This window comes from Lissotriton helveticus, chromosome 2_1 (assembly GCF_964261635.1).
Source record: "Lissotriton helveticus chromosome 2_1, aLisHel1.1, whole genome shotgun sequence".
Lineage (NCBI taxonomy): Eukaryota > Metazoa > Chordata > Amphibia > Caudata > Salamandridae > Lissotriton > Lissotriton helveticus.
Genome location: NC_136059.1, coordinates 2112065089 through 2112081978, shown reverse-complemented (window position 1 = coordinate 2112081978; position 16890 = coordinate 2112065089). Strand labels below are relative to the sequence as shown.

The following is a 16890-nucleotide window of genomic DNA, read 5'->3' as shown; positions in this document are numbered from 1 at the left end:
AAGGCTTGGGCATGTTAGAAGTCACACCTCCCTCCTCCCAAGCAGGCTAGTGAAGTGGAACATCAAGGCAGTGAGCTTTAAAGGCTGCACCGTCTCCGATATACCTCAGGGCTGACTCTCAGTGGAGAAAACAGCCATCTGCCTGCCCCAGGCACAATTGTACCCGGGCAGGTGGGAATTAGGCTATGCACGGATGTGTACAGCCTCAGAAGGCTGTTCCTAACCCCAGGGTGAGCAGCCTGGTCTGTACACCACAATTTGATTTGTCATCTTTAGGAATGGCATGATAGAGGGTTCTGGTTAGAAAAGGTGACCTACACCCCCCCGGAGGTGGTCATCTCCAGGGCGTACTAGCAGAAAGGATTAGCTGCACTTTGGCTACTAACTCCCACACCCCTAATCCCCTGAAATCTAGGTTTTAAGGGACTTCCCTGACACCAGAACTTCGGATCTTAACAACTTGCATCAAGGGAGGACCTAGGGGAGACATGTGTCGCCGACAACAGGTTTCTGCCCACAGCACTAAAGCAAAAGAGGGATACTTTGTCCCTGTGGCAACAGTCTTGGAACTGAGTGAACAACCCTCATCCTTGGCTAAAACTAGGCACTCCAGTTGAAAGGGACCCCTGTGGAAGTCAGAAGCACCCTCAGACTCCCCTGGAATAGTGGCACTAGTCCCCTGGAAAGTGTAGGTAACACACGCGCTGGATCCAAAGAAATGCTATCCATCTGACATCCGTAGGATTGCCCAAATCCTGGTGGTCAGTGCATTGTGGGAGTTGCAGTCTCGCCTGTCCCGAAGTTTCAGGTCGCTATCTCACTTCCCCGGAGCCAGTGAAGTTCCAGTACCTATTTGATGTGCTTACTGCTGCCAAGGTTTGTTGGTCACCAATCCGGTAACCGACCTCCACACTTGATACTGCATCTACAGGGAACATCGTGCAACCATCATCTGATGTAAGCAGCTGTGTATCTGTTGCGTTTTTGCATTCTGTGTCTTGCAGCAAGTCTAAGCGGTACAATCTGCACCAGCGAGACGCCCGTTCAGCACCAAGGACAGCCGGGACAGCTTTGCACCCAGACTCCACAGGCTAGGTAAAATTGATCTGACTGTCATGGCTTGGTTCTGGGGCCCATATGACCATGACCCTGTGAGTGTTCCTCGTAACGCAAGTGACCGATTGTCACTAGTAGTTTTTACCCCATTGACCGCAATGTTATCTTTTGCATGTAATTTCCTGCTCGGATTTAATATTGCTTCAAAAATCTAAAACTCAGGTTATATGCATGCTATTCCGTTCATTTTGGTTCCTGAATTAAGATATGAAGAAAAATCCATTTTAATAAAGTTGTGTTGTATTTCTCTTGAATCACTTATCATCCATGTTGGTACTCATAAATGCTAAAGACATGTTCCTCTAGTTAAACTGGACTGCTTTTCGACTTTCCTACAGGGGGGACGGAAGGGTTAAATAAGACCGAGAGGATATTGACCCTTGGAAAACCTGCAGGAGAGTCTGAATGGAGGAAGGTCTGTTCCAGAAAATGCTCACCCCACAAATGACAACTTCTGGCTACTAATAGTGCATTCAGGCAAAGGGGGAAAGAAAGAATGCTGGCATCCTGAGGATGGGGGGGTTGCGGCCGGATGCTATGAAGAGGCAGTCCCTGAATACCAATAATTTTATTAAAAGAAAATAATCTCTAATGTTTAGTGGAGGCCCTACAGAGGAGTAGTCCTCTGAAGCCCCCCAACTCTCCAGGGGGGGGGGGGGGTGGGGGAGGACTGGGGGAAAGACATGGCAAAGGGTGTGGGGTGCTAATCCATGTCTGATCGCACCTTTTGAGTTTTATCAGGCTCCATAATATATCCCTTCTCTTTAGTGTCTCAGCTCCCATGAGAAGGGAAGATTTGTGGTAATCACCTATATGTTTTGCTCTACAGAGGGGGCTGTGAGGCTGCTCACTTTATTACATACCAATTCCAGGGGGTCCACTACCCACTATTGGTGATAGCTCTCCTGTGCAGCAATCCCCAAGTAGGAATCCAGTTGGCAGAGGTACCCCTGGAAAGTGGAGAGCTTCCTATTTTAAATGCTATGTCCTCCAGCCTGATCACTGTCTGAACGGTCTCTGAGAAAAAATGCTCCTTACAACCTTTGGATATGAACAGCTCTGGCGGCTACTGGACCTCCACTGAAGATATTAGCAACCAGGGCACAACAACATCACCTATTTGACAGGAGGGTCAGGGAACTGGCATGGAAAGGCTTTTACAACAGCTCCTACTGGGAAGTTTAAAGGGAGAAGCCTCTAATAACAGCACCTGAGGTTTCTCCACACCGAGGTGGGAGGATGTGACTGCCACATCTTTTGCACTACATAAGTAGCATCGAGGACAGACGCTGCATCCTCCACAGCGAATGACTCTTCGTTCAATCTCAGTCAGGATATCTTTAACAGTAGCCTTTTTAGACTGTAAAGTCATCAATTGGTTGTCAACTGAATTGCAGCCTTTAATTGTCCAGTAATGTCACATTAGGTCATAAGTGAAGCCACTTCAGAGTTGCGACAAGACCGAATGTGGGAAAATAAAGGACATACATTTTAAATATACGAGAGGTGAATTGGGGGGTGTCCTGTTAGCATAGCTAACTATTACTGTACAATTGTAATGGTTTCCAGGATTTAGATTTTCACCAAAATGCCCCAGCTTTTTCTTTTTGAGAATTTCAATGAGAGCAAGTTATCTTGGAAGCAGGGCAAACTTTGGTAGCTATACGGAAAGCTTATAATCATGGCAGACATTTGTTAAATAAGGTGCTGGCTAACACAATGAAAACCATTAATTTAAGCCACATATACTACTGTGCAAATGTCCACAAACCTCCCAGACACCTCCCCTCACCTGGACTTCTACTCGCGCGCGCACACACCGGGTATACACAGAAGCAGATCAGGAGGTTATGCCTTCTCCTATCTCACTCCTAAAGCCTTGAACAACCTGATTCTGCACATCAGAGCCTCCACCTCAGGTCTTGAAATCAGCAAGAAACTGAAGACCTGGCTCTTCATCTAACCCCGTTCCAGGATTGCCCATTCAGTTCTTCCTTCAGCTTCATGATTCTCTCCCGGGTGAGCTGTGTACTATTCAAATACACATTACATTACTATATAGAAGTACCTTATTTAGATTTGTCAACTCTTTGTGTTTTTTCAAAACGAAGTTGATGATGTCACAAACAATGTGTATCTTCCTTTCAGCAAACCCACATTGAAGAAACTGTTGTTTCGTTAACACTGGTTTGTAATTGAATTGATCTCGAAGAACCTGTTATAGGTGAAATAAAAAATTACATCTTTAACCTAAAAACATTAGAAGGTGAAAGACATTTTTTAAGTGGGAGGAATAGCTTTCTGTCGTTGGTAAGATGATAGTTACTGCAAACCTTATTTAAATATGAAAATTATTAATCAAAATATTAATGTAATTACTTGAATGATAAAATGTTCACCTTCATTGAAGGTGACACAAATAGTTTGCAAAAAAGATAGTAGTTAATTGATAAAAAATTAGGGATTAATCAGTAAAAGGCAAAACAATATACGTTTTAAATAATAGGGATATTCAACAAAAATCCAATCTGGGTTATGGCAAAGAGAAGAAAGCAAACTGACGATAAAATATGGTTAACCCTAACAAACAAACATTTAGCATGTTACATTCGAGAGATGGAGTAAATTGTCAAATAAAATGTCAAATATTTACACGATTCTTACAACTGACAAAATGAGCAATTGAAAAATTAAATAAATAAAATACATATTATTGTCTAGCAAAATAGTTTATAAAAAGCAAGGCAGTCCACTCAAAGCCTCACTGATATGTTAGAATCAACAATGTTCGAAGGGGAATGGAGAATGAAGAGGACATCTAACTGAAAAGTCTTAGCAAACAGATATCAAAGTATGTCAAGGTAAGAAAAAGAAAGGCTAGAGGGGACGAGATGTCCTTTTCTGGAGGGGACGAGATGTCCTTTTCTGGAGATCCATCCAAGTCACTTACTTTTTGTAAGAGGCCAGAAGCTGTATTTTCTCAGGAAACCAGATTGTATGCATCTGAAACATCCCACTCTATATGGCCATTACCGTCTTCCATAATGGACAACCTCAGTGTTTGCCAAACTTTTTAGAACCACGACCCAATTTTCAGTACGACAAACATTCGCGACCGCCTAGTTTTTTAATGGACATGAGGCAGGCACATTGTTTATGTATCTGAAGCAGCATTTGGTAGCGCTCTTTCATTTACAGACAGCACATTTTCCTTCACAATGACCACTACATTTGCCTACACACTGTAGGAAGCTGGCTCTGTATATACTATACCAAAGTGAGATGGTGTGTGCGCAGGGTACTGTGGAACCCCAAAGGTAGGCAGAGGTAAAATTAGATAGAACCTTACTCTCTATTTGTGGTAGTGTGGGCGAGCAGTAAGACTTTATCAGAGGGAAGTGTTAAGCATTTCTTTTATGCACTCAGGCAAGAAATGATGTCACACACTCAAAGACTGAACTCAGAACAATTTGTTTGTATAAAAATATTAATTTAGTTATATTTTATTTTCTAGAACCAAGCCAGGCCTGGTACAAGTCAGTATAATAACACTTTGCAAAAATAATGCAGGTAAATACAGTTTGAATGCAGTGGAATGCAATTGGATTGCTTACAGGTAAGTCATTTGTTTGTAAAGCAGTTTCAATTACTTGTCAGTTACTTTACAGATTACTTTTTAAGTTACTTTTTCTACTCAGTGTGATATGCCTTGATATCACACTGGGACATTGCCTACAGACAAGGTAAATGAGTCAGTTTTTGTATATTTGCAGTTTCATAGGGTCATGCAAACCAACTCTACACTTAAAACAATTTTCACAAGAAAGCAGTCCTATGGGAGAAAACAGTGTTATCGGTAAGTACTTTGATGTTGGTATTGTGGGCTTAGAACCAGGGTTCCCCCAGGGTCGAGGATGAACTTGCAAAGCACCCTCAGCGTCACTAGGGCAGCCGGATGCAGAATGCTGAGGCCCATTGTTACCCAATGGGGGACAGGGGGACTCCGGTGGGTGGCTGCTCATGAGCAGGCCACAGGGTTGAGGGAGGGTAGGCTCAGGGCAAAGGAGGGCTCAAGTTAGCACTCAAGGTGCACCCAAAGCGGTGCATGGGCGGCCGTGAGCAGGGTGCTGTTTTAGAGCCAGGTGCCATGTTTTCAATGGGGATTGCCAGTTTTGGTTTTTAGCCGCAGGCTTGGTCCAGGAAGTCTTCCAGGAGGAACCAACAGCTGGGCAGGTAAGTTGGAGGACTCGGGGACCTAGGTACTTCGCTGAAACCGATGGGCCTCTCGGTTTGGGCCGAAGGAATCAGGTGCAGTGGTGGTTCCAGACATTGGGTTTCTTTGTCCTCAGCAGGCTCAGATGTCTTGGGTGTTCCCCCCAGGGTTTTGGAGATTGCTGGCTGCAGGACAAGGCGACTTTTGGCGCAGGATCTCTGGAAACTGCAGACAGGCCGATAGGGCTGGGGCCAAGTCAATTCTTCTCTGCAGTCTCCCATGCTGGGTGTCTTCTTTCATCCTTGTTCTTCATAGGTTGTGGGAATCTGCCTTCTTGGTTGAGGGCTGCCCCCTAAATACTGTGTTTAGCCGGTGTTTTAGGGGTCTGGAGGTCAGTATCCAATGGGCTACTAACCTTAGGGTGACTACACCCTTGTTGTGCTCACCCCACATGGGGGAGTGGGCACAATCCTTAATCCCGATTGGAGAGTGTCTGCCATCTGCAAGATGGCAGGCCCTGAAGAGTGAGCTTCACCTCGCCTCCCCCACCCGAGGGGTGGGTTTGGTAGAAGTAGGCACACCTCTTGGGCTACTCTAAGTTTTCCTGCCTGTCTTCCCGCGGAAAAGGGGTTGAGCCATGAAGGGGGCCTACTTCTGATAGTAGAAGCTAGGGGTCGAGTTAAAGCTTCCATGCCACAGATGGCTCTTTCGGACCTGGGGAGGTGTGAATACCTCTGACCAGGAAAGGCTTTGTTTCTGTGCTCAGGGAGCAAAGGCTCCCACCCCAGGTGTCCAGAATTATGTCTCGTAATGGCAGGCTGGTGTTTACCAGTCATGGAACCCAACAGAGGCTGCTCATTTTTAAGGGGGCATCTCTAAGATGCCCTAGGAGAGCACTATATAATAAATCCCACACCGACATCAGTGTGGGTTCATTATGCTGTGAAGTTTGATACCAAACTTCCCATAATTCAGTAAACCCATTATGATGCTGGGGAGTTCATAATGACAAGCTCCCAGACCATATACTCTTTTATGGCTTTACTGCACTTACAATGTCTAAGAATGGACTTAGACACTGTAGGAGTACAGTGCTCACAGAACTGTATCCTCACCAGTGGTATAGTGCACCCTGCTAGAGGGGTGTCTTACCTATACCATAGGCAGTGGGTGTGCCATGTCGACTATTCACTTTTCTCTGCACCTAACCACGCAGCCTGCAATGGCATTGTGTGTGTTAAAGTACAAGACCGCTAAGGGTGGCACAATATGTGCTGTAGCCATTTGAGGTCTTCCCTGGTCACAGTGCCTTTGGTACCCATGGTACCTTTTACAAAGGACTTGCATGTGGCCAGAGAAGTGCCAACTGGGGGCACCAATGTACAGTTTTCGGAAAGAACACAGGCCCTGGGAACCAGATAGGCAGGGACCCAGGTCACATCAAGTCAAAGTGCATCAGAAATCTGGCAAAAAGTGTGTGTGAGGGTAGGGGGGTCGCTGCAACAGAAACCCAGCTTACTACAGACACAGTTTTATAAATAAAACTATATAATGCACAAAAGATAAAGAGTAGCAATCGGGGTTTCAGTGAATATTTATCATTTGCGCATCCCCGAGTAAAGTGTCTTGATATGATCTGTTTTGATCCTATTAAAACCTGTTTCCTTCACACTCCAATATTACCATAATGTGCTTCACTTTTACTTTCATGATTGCTGAATGTGTACAGTTAATTTACAGGTATTTACATGTTGTTGTGTGTTACAAAAAAATGACACTCTTTCCTTTCACTCTCCCTCTACCCCTGTACGATTGTCGTATAATTCAGTTTACTTTTCTTTTTCTGACTGCAAAGCGAGAGCAATTCGCAAACACCAATCCATGTGGTAAAAGCAGCAATTTGTCATTTGACCTCTGTCTTTGAGGCGCAGCAAATGTAACAAGATAAATTTAAAAGATGACAACGCTGATGGCATCATTAAGTGAGCGTAAGAGTTTTCAAGAGTTTGTGGGTGTTAAACATATATACTAACCTACTACAAAAAATAGATTAGTATACTAGTTGTACTACTACTGAGTGATACTTTCTCTAACATGTGTAATCTGAGTGGGTGTGCAACTGTCTGTATCAGTGTGTGACTGGGTGTGTGCGAGTGACAGTATAAGGGATTGTATGGGTGAGTGAGTGAATTCTGACTAGGTCTGTAGGTGTGTGAGTGGTTGTGTCAGTGGTAGTATGGACGAGTGAGTGTGTTTCTGAGAGGTTGTATGGGTGTGTGAGTATGTGGGTTAATGATTGGTTGTCTGAGTAGCTGTATGGGTGCCTGAGAGCCTGGGTGGGTGGGGGGTGTAACTTCCTGCATGGATGTGTGAGGGGGTGATTCAGTGGATATATGGGTTCATGAGTGCTTCTGCGAGGGGCTCTATGGGTAGGTGTGCAGATAGCTGTGTTGGTGAGGGAATGACATCTCAGTGGTTTGTGTGAGCAACTACATATGTGAAAGGCAGTATATGCGAGTGTTGGAGTATATAACATACTATATGTGAGAGTGGCTGTATCGATGAGTGTGTACTTGTGTCAGTGATTGTATAAAAGAGTAAGTATGTGTTAGTATCTATATGAAAACGGGAGGTGGTGTGTGTATAACTGTATTGGTGAGTTAATGGCACTGTGATGGAGTCTTTGGGTTACTGACTAGGTGTGTGAGTAACTATGGGTGAGTGATGGTGTGTGAGTATCTGTATAGGTGTATGAGTGCATATATCAGTGGCAGTATTGGTGAGTGACTGCGTGTATGAGTCGCTATATCGGTGAGTGAGTGGATGTGTGTGTAGACCTGAGAATCAGTGAGTGGGTCTGTACTAACCGGTATTGGTGCGTCTATGGTTTTGAGAATAGTAGTATCCAAGTTTGGGGGGGATTTGTCAAGCGGGCCAAGATAAAAGGGGGATCCCAATACGTGTTTTCCCCATGTTAATTTCCATAGAGCGGTTGGACTGACTTTTAGCCCGAACGGCTGAATGGATTTCCACCAAACTTGGCAAAATTGTAGGGACTGGTAGCCCGATGTGCCTTTGCTATGTCTCAAGATATGTGCTCCAGTGGATTTTGAGTAATTTAGGTTCCCAAAAATATTTATATCTATATGCACGCCCCGGTACGCGCACCGGGGCGCGCTCCAGCGCGCTATGCGAGTTCGCGAGCGGAAAGCTGATTGGCTCTCGGTGTCTGTTAACATTCCAAACAGTCCGGAGCGGCCGCCATCTTGTGTCTCGGTAGGATCGAGACACAGGAGGTGGCAAAAACAAAGGGGGAAATGACCAAAAAAGGGCAGGGTAGACCCCCCCTGGCCCGCTAGGTTTGATGTGGGGGGGAGCGCCCAGTACGCGCACCGGGGAGGGTACTCTGGAGAAATAAGAATGACAGAGTTTAAAAAAAATTTAGCATTTTTTTATAAATTGTAGGTAGTTCTGAAAAGAACTGTTTTTTTATTCTTTTTGTTGATTTATATTTTTTTATACTTTTTTATAACGATTTTACATTTTTTTTCGATTTTTTTCAGGGGAAAAACAAAAACAGGGATTCCAAAACTGCTCAACAGGAGCAAAAAATTGTGAAAAATTAGGAACGGGGAGGGCAGCGGTGTTCCTGTCTCTTACTAGCAATGAGTTCAACGCTCTGCTCCCCATAACAGAGCAGTTCATCACAGTCCACGCATAGACATTTTATGCCTGCAAAGACCTGCTGCACGTTAGGGACCATTCTTCCACGTGGTGTTCCTGAAGGTGTTGCTCCACCAGTGGAGGTGCTGCTGCCATCTCTTGGTAAATTCCGTGCCAGGTCCCTGACACTCTCCCTGGCATAGTTATTTGGGTGTATTCTCTGGACATGCCTAATTAAAGTGGCATTTCCAAAACTATATTTCCTATTAGGATTGCCTCTGGATAAAATAGTGCCACATATCTTGCAGGTTACCTTAGCAGCATTAACCTTTTTTTTTCCCTTCAGGGATGTCAAAAGATTTCCAAATGAAGTGGTCCTTTGTTTTGTGGTGAGGAGGGTCCTCATGCAAAAAACCATCAGAATCACTGCTGGATGACTCCCTTGCAGCCATTGCTGTAGATCAGGAAACTTTGAGAAGCAGATAATGCACAGAACACCTCTTGCTCTCTCCAAGTACAAAGCAATAGTGAGAGAAATGGGTGGGTTTCTCAATGTTTGGGAAAAAAATGTTCTTAACCAATGAAAAGTGTTATTTTAAAGTCACATGGCTTGACGCGCTTACGCTACGCGCCCTGGGGCGCGTACCGTAACCGCGTCGGGGCGCTTACGTTGCGTGATCGTATGCGCTCGGGCGCTTCCGGGTGCGCTTACGCCGTGCGTCATAAGACGCATCTCACGGCTACGCGATACGCATCTTATGACGCACGGCGTCGCGGCTACGCAATACGGCACGATGTTGTTTTCGTTCACGGCAATAGCGCTAACGGGACGCTCACCGGTACGCGAACCGGGGTGCGGCAAGACTGCGCTTACCGGTAAGCGCATCGGTACGCGCCTCCGGACATCACTCATGACATCACTGATGACACCATCCTTGTGACAGAGTGACAGACCTCTCTTTCACTGTAATGTAACCTTTGAAACACATATTCAAAAATAGAAACTAAAATTTTCAAAAAAATTGAGATACCCATACCAGTTACAACAACCAATTCAGTAATTCCACCATGTATATACACATCCACCAACAGTTCTATATAGTCACTCATACATATACTCACTCATCATATGTAGTGATACACCTATATATCCTGTTACACAACGACAGTCATCCAAAAGTTACTCACACACATACTCACACATGCAAATAAACTATTGAACATCCATTTATTTGCATATACAGCTATACATACACTACCACCTTACTTCTAAGGAAACTTACACATATTTACTCTCTTAAACAATCACTTATAGAAACACATACTTATTTAAACAGGAACTCCTACAATCTCTTACTCTCACATATACTCACTTATATACAACAATATTCACATATACTAGATTAAAACATATGTAGTTACTGATAAAGACACTAGTGAGACAGTCATTCACTCAATAACACACACATATACACACTCATTCACCCATACAGTCCTGCACATATGCTGTCTTCAAAACACATACAGAGAGTCAGTGATTCATGCATCTATGTGCTAAGTGATACCCCCACCAAACCATACAGACACTCATACTGATACTACAAAAATAAATATCTAATAACCCATATACATACACATGTAGCTACTCACCAACCTATGCAACCACTTATACACAAAGTGAAACACTAATACATATATTTAAATATTTAAACATTACTCACTAATATATGTATTCACTAAGATACACTTAATAAGCCAGTTAACCAATCAATTAAAAAAAAAAACATCCCTGTAAACACTTATTCAAACATTTATTCTTCAATCAATTTTTTACATATACATATACATATATAAAACATTTATTTTTCATAAAGACACACATTCACTGGATGGTGTCATCAGTGATGTCATGAGTGATGTCACCGACCATGTCATGAGTGATGTAATATGTGACGTCATCAGCAGTGCATTGCACGCGCAAGTTATAGTGAGTCCAACTAACTATAACGTGGGAATTTCAATGGTTTAATGCGAGTAAAATTTCCAGCTAACTATAACTGGTGTGAAACCTATGTTTTTTTCAGTGAATATATATATATATATATATATATATATATATATATATATATATATATATATACACACACACACACACACACACACACACACACACACACAAAGAAGGATGAAACATATCTATCTCTATAGCCATCTATATCTATCTCTATATATCTATCATTCTCTCTATCCGTCTATCTCTGATCTATCAAGCTATCTATCTCCATCTATCTCTCTACCTCGATCTATCTATCTCTATCCATCTATCTCTATATCTCTATCTATCTCTACCTATTTCTATCTATCTCTCTATCACTATCTATCTCTATCTATCTCTAACTATTTCCATCTATCGCTCTATATCTCTATCTATCTATCTAAATATCTCTATCTTATTCTATATATCTATAACTATATGACCAACTGGCAGTCGCCAATGGGTAGTTGTAGTTAGGACCTATTTTCCATAGGAAAAGCTTTTTTTGATTTGCCAATATCTTTGGCGCCATTTGACAAATCTTCGTGAAATTTTCAAGACTAAGGGGGTGGTCAGGTCAGTTGCTGTGTTGAAATTGTCAGTGTGATTCGTCAAGCGGGCCGGAAAAAAAGGGGGCCCCTCTCCCTTTTTTGAATTTTTTTCCTTAAATGACAGATGCCCACGGAATGGGTTCACCGGGGCCAAAATCGGCCTCAGGAGGGGGGCCACGCGGAACCTCTCCTTTTTTGGATTAAAAACAAATTGTGTCAGACTCTGGGGGATGGGTTCCCCAGGGTCCAAAAAGGATCAAGGGAAAGGGGGCCACACAGCCCCTTTCCTAACATAGAAAAAAAAACGAAGTGGGAAACTTGCCATCCCCTCTCTGTCCTACTCTGCAAACGCGCCTCCTGGCATGCTCTGGGTTGGGGGATAAAGTCCCCGTCGCTACCGAGGGTGCCAACTAGCCCACAAGATACCTCCAGTAAGCCCCACAGAGTGGGATTGCTGAGAAGTGGTTGGAGGCCACGCCCCTTTTTAAACCACTCTGCAAACGTGCCTCTAGGCTCACTGGTGGTGGGGCAATGATGTCCCCTTGTGTCCTAAGGCCCTCAGGACTTAAGTGGACTTCATCGCCCAAGCAGCAGTACACAAAGAGCTGCGCGTTTGCAGAGTGGTGTAAAAAGGGGGCATGGCCTCTGACTATCTCTCAGCAATCCAGCTGTGTGGGACTTACTGGAGGCAATAGGAGGGCTAGTTGGCCCCCAGCGACCCTCAAGAGGCAAGGGGACTTCATCCCCCAACCAAGAGGATGCCAGGAGGATTGTGCGCAGAGTGGTAGAGAAAGGGTGTGTGTCCTGCTACCACTTCTCAGCAATTCAACTTTGTGGAGCTTAGTGGAGGGAACAGGAAGGGTAGTTGGCACCCACGGACCATCGGTAGCGACGGAGACTTTATCCCCCAACCCAGAGCGATCCAGGAAGCGTGTTTGCAAAGGGGGCATGACCTGATATAAGAACTAAGCAATCCTGTTGTGTGGGACTCAATGAAGGTAGTTGGGCCTCAAGGACGCCCTTGGGGGCCAACTACCCCTCCTCTTACTGCCAGTAAGTCCCACACATTGGGATTGCTAGGAGGTCTTCGGAGGCTACACCCCCTTTCTCCACCACTCTGCAAACGCGCCTCCTGGCACAAACTGATTGGGGGATGAGGTCCACTTTACTCCTGAGGGACTTTGAGGGCCAAGTAGCCCTCCTGTAAGTCATACGCAGCAGAATTCCTGAGCACTGGTTGGAGGCGCGGGCCCTCTTTCTCTACCACTCTGCAAACGCGATTACTAGTTAAACAAGCATTTGCAATGCAATAGGTCTGGCATTTGAGCGAGTTAGAGCTATTGGCACTGTAAATGTAAAACTTGTTTTACTAATGTTTAGTGGAGTGGATATACGTTGTGTGTAGTGGACTTATGTGGTATGTTGTGCAGTGAAATTATTTGGATAGAAACAGTGCAGTATTTAGTGTATAGGAATTATGTGGAGTGGGATTACGTTTCATGGAGTGTAATTATGTGGTATGGTAGTCTGTGTTGTGAGTGGTAACCTCAGGTTAAGTCTTCCTCGTTTCCATAGAAGCTAAACTATAAACTCAATGAGACAAAAAAAAGAAGCAAGCACAGAGGAGCACTTCTGGACCTAGTTAGAGGTATGAGCAGGGCCACTGGAATTATGCGACTGCTCGGTCACACCGATTTTCACAAAATTATACATTTTCCGCATTTGCCACATAATCCATCATCTACCGCGTAATCTGCAGATTTGAACAAAAGAAACTTGTTTCTAGCTCACAGAGGTTCAAAGTTACCAAAAAATGCAGCGACGTTATACAGCGTGGTGGAAGGCCCTTTGCAAAGCTGGCATACTCACATGTTACTTATTGCTAAATGTGGGTGTTAAATTGGTACTAATGGTGCACAAACCTCTCTTGCTTCTTCCTGCACCATTATTCCTCTTTCTGTACATCTCTTCCTCTATTTGCACCTCCTTTTTTTCTGCACCTCTCTTGCTTCTTTCATCTGCACCTCTTACCTCTTTCTGTATTTTTCTTGCCTTTTTCTCACCTCTTGCCTTTTTCTGCACTTTTCTTGCCTCTTTCTGCACCTGTCTTCCTCTTTCTGCACCTGTCTTCCTCTCTCTGCACCGGTCTTCCTCTCTCTGCACCGGTCTTCCTCTCTCTGCACCGGTCTTCCTCTCTCTGCACCGGTCTTCCTCTCTCTGCACCGGTCTTCCTCTCTCTGCACCGGTCTTCCTCTCTCTGCACCGGTCTTCCTCTCTCTGCACCGGTCTTCCTCTCTCTGCACCTCTTGCTTCTTTAATCACTTCTCTTGCTTCTTTCTGCTCCTTTCTTGCCTCTTTCTGCACCTTTATTCCTCTTTCTGCATCTCTCTTGCTTCTTTTCCGCACCCCTCTTGCTTCTTACTGCACCTCGCTCGCTTCTTTCTGCACCTCGCTTGCTTCTTTCTGTACCTCGCTCGCTTCTTTCTGCACCTTTCTTGCTTCTTTCTACAAGTCTCTTGCTTATTTCTTCCTCTTTCTATGCCTGGTCCTTTTTCTGCACCGTTATTCCTTTCTACACTTCTCATACCTTTCTGTACCTCAGTTGCCTCTTTCTGCACCTCTTTCTTCTTTCTGCGCCTTTCTTCCTCTTTCTGCACCTTCCTTCCTCTTTTTTCAAGTATCTTGCCTCTTTCTGCACCCTTATGCACTTCTCTTGCCTCTTTCTGCAACTCTCATGCCTCTTTCTGCAACTCTCATGCCTCTTTCTGCACCTCTCGCCTCTTTCTGCACCTCTCGCCTCTTTCTGCACCTCTCGCCTCTTTCTGCACCTCTCTTGCATCTTTCTGCACCTCCCTCGCCTCTTTCTACACCTCTTGCCTCTTTCTGAACCTTTCTTCCTCTTTCTGCACTTCTCTTGCCTCTTTACAGGGATGTTATAGTCAGAAATTAGCATTTAAAAATAATTAGAAACTCACAAAAAAACCTACAGGTTTCAGGGACGTTATAGTTAGGCTGGCATTTCACTCGTACAAAACCATAGAAATTCAGCCGTTATAGTTAACTATAGCTCGCACCCCCGCAATGCACTGCTGATGACGTCACATATAACATTACTCATGACCTGGTCAGTGACATCACAGAGGACATCTCAAATGACATCAGTGATGACATCATTAACTTAAACTCTGATGCACCTCCTCACACCCTAATATAACCTTTCATACACCTACTCTAAAATACAGACTACCATTCTCAAACCCATAGACACACCAATACCCACTCACTGATTAATAGGTCTACACACACATGCACTCACTCAACCATAGTCACTCATACAAAGTGTCACTCATCAATACAGCCACTGATCTAAGCACTCATACACCTATATAGACACTCACACACTGCCACTCACTCATAGTTATTCACACACCTGTTCACTGACCCAAAGAGTCAAATCACACTGCCATTTTCTCACTTATATAATTATACACACACACCACCTCACTTATTCATACAGATACTAACACATACTTACTCTTTTGGACACAAGCACACTCATCCATACCAGTGTTCTCCCAAACACTCAATCTCACATACAGTCACTTATATACTCTGACACTTACATATACTGTTGTACACATATGCAGTTACTCGCCCATATACCACAGAGTCATCCGCTCACTTAACAAAGTCATACACTCACTCCCTCACCCATACAGCCTCTTGCAGATGCCGTCATTAACCCATACAACTAGTGAATCACCGAGCCCACACATCCATGCAGAGACTCACACACCCCCTCACCCACCCACACAGCCACCCATACATGTACGCAGGCAACCAATCAATAACCTATAGAGATACCCATGTAGCTACTCACCAACCCATGCAGCCACCTACATACCAACTGATCTACTGATACAGACATTCACACAGATTAGTCAGTCACCCATACATTCCCTGAGATATATATATATAATCACTCACTTACACAGTCAGTTATGCATCAGTGATGTCATTTGAGATGTCATCAGTGATGTCACTGGCAAGGTCATGAGTGATGTAATATATGACATCATCAGCAGTGCGTTGCGGGGGCACGAGTTATGTTAGTTCAGCTGAATTTCTATGGTTTTGTACAAGTGAAATGTCAGCCTAACAAGAAAGCACCTGAAACCTGTTTTTTTTCAGTGAATATATTATATATTCACTGAAAAAACCATAGGTTACACCTATGTTCTAGTTAGCTGGACATTTCTCTCACATAAAACCATTGAAATTCCCCCGTTATAGTTAGTTCAGATAACTATAACTCGCGCGCCAGCAATGCACTGCTGATGACGTCACATATTACATAACTCATCACATGGTCAGTGACATCACTGATGACATCAACCACTGAATGTGTGTCTTTCTGAAAAATAAATATTTTTATATATGTATATCTAAAGGTCTATAGAAGAATAAATGGGTAAATAAGTGTTTAAATGGATGTTTTTTCGTAAATTTCATTGTATAACTGACTTATTAAATGTATCTTAATGAATACATGTATTAGCGAGTAATGTTTAAATATGTAAATATCTGTATCAGTGTCTCACTTTGTGTATAAGTGGCTGCATGGATTGGCGAGTAGCTAGACGAGTGTCTATATGGGTTATTAGTTGTTTTTTTTATTATTAGAATGAGTGTCTGTATGGTTTGGTGGCGGGTATTACTTAGGGCACAGATGCATGAATGACTGACTCATTGTTTGTATGCGTTTTGAAGACCGCATGTGTGCAGGACTGTACGGGTGGATGAATGGGTGTATGGGTGTGTTAGTGAGTGAATGACTGCCTCAATAGTCTCTTTATGAGTAAGTACATATGTTTTAAACTAGTATATGTGAGTATTGATGTATATAAGTAAGGATATATGACAGTGACAGATTGAAAAAATTCCTGTATAAATAAGTATGTGTTTCTACAACTGATTGTTTAAGAGAGTAAGTATGTGTACGTTTCTGTAAAAGTAAGTATGGTGGTGTGTGTATAGCTGTATATGCAAACAAATGGATGTTTGATAGTTTATTTGCATGTGTGACTATGTGTGTGAGTAACTGTATGGATGAGTATCGGTGTGTAACAGGATGTATAGGTGTATGAGTACACATGATGAGTGAGTACGTGTTTAAGTGAATATATATAACTGTTGGTGGATGAGTGGATGTGTATGTAGATGTTGGAATTACTGAATAGGTTGTTATAATTGGTATTGGTATATCCATTTTTTTGAAAATTTTAGTATCTATATTTGAATGTGTGTATCAA

General features: G+C 43.5%; 1 protein-coding gene across 3 annotated transcripts in view; it reads right to left on the bottom strand.

Annotated features, from left to right (window-relative positions):
- Window positions 1-16890, bottom strand: part of CEP44 (centrosomal protein 44) — a 302123-nt gene that overhangs the window by 252388 nt on the left and 32845 nt on the right. For all 3 annotated transcript variants that reach the window (XM_078677077.1, XM_078677079.1, XM_078677078.1), the window contains exon 4: window positions 3185-3331. In XM_078677077.1, coding sequence (XP_078533203.1) covers window positions 3185-3331 — 147 coding nt within the window. The remainder of the gene's footprint in view (window positions 1-3184; window positions 3332-16890) is intronic.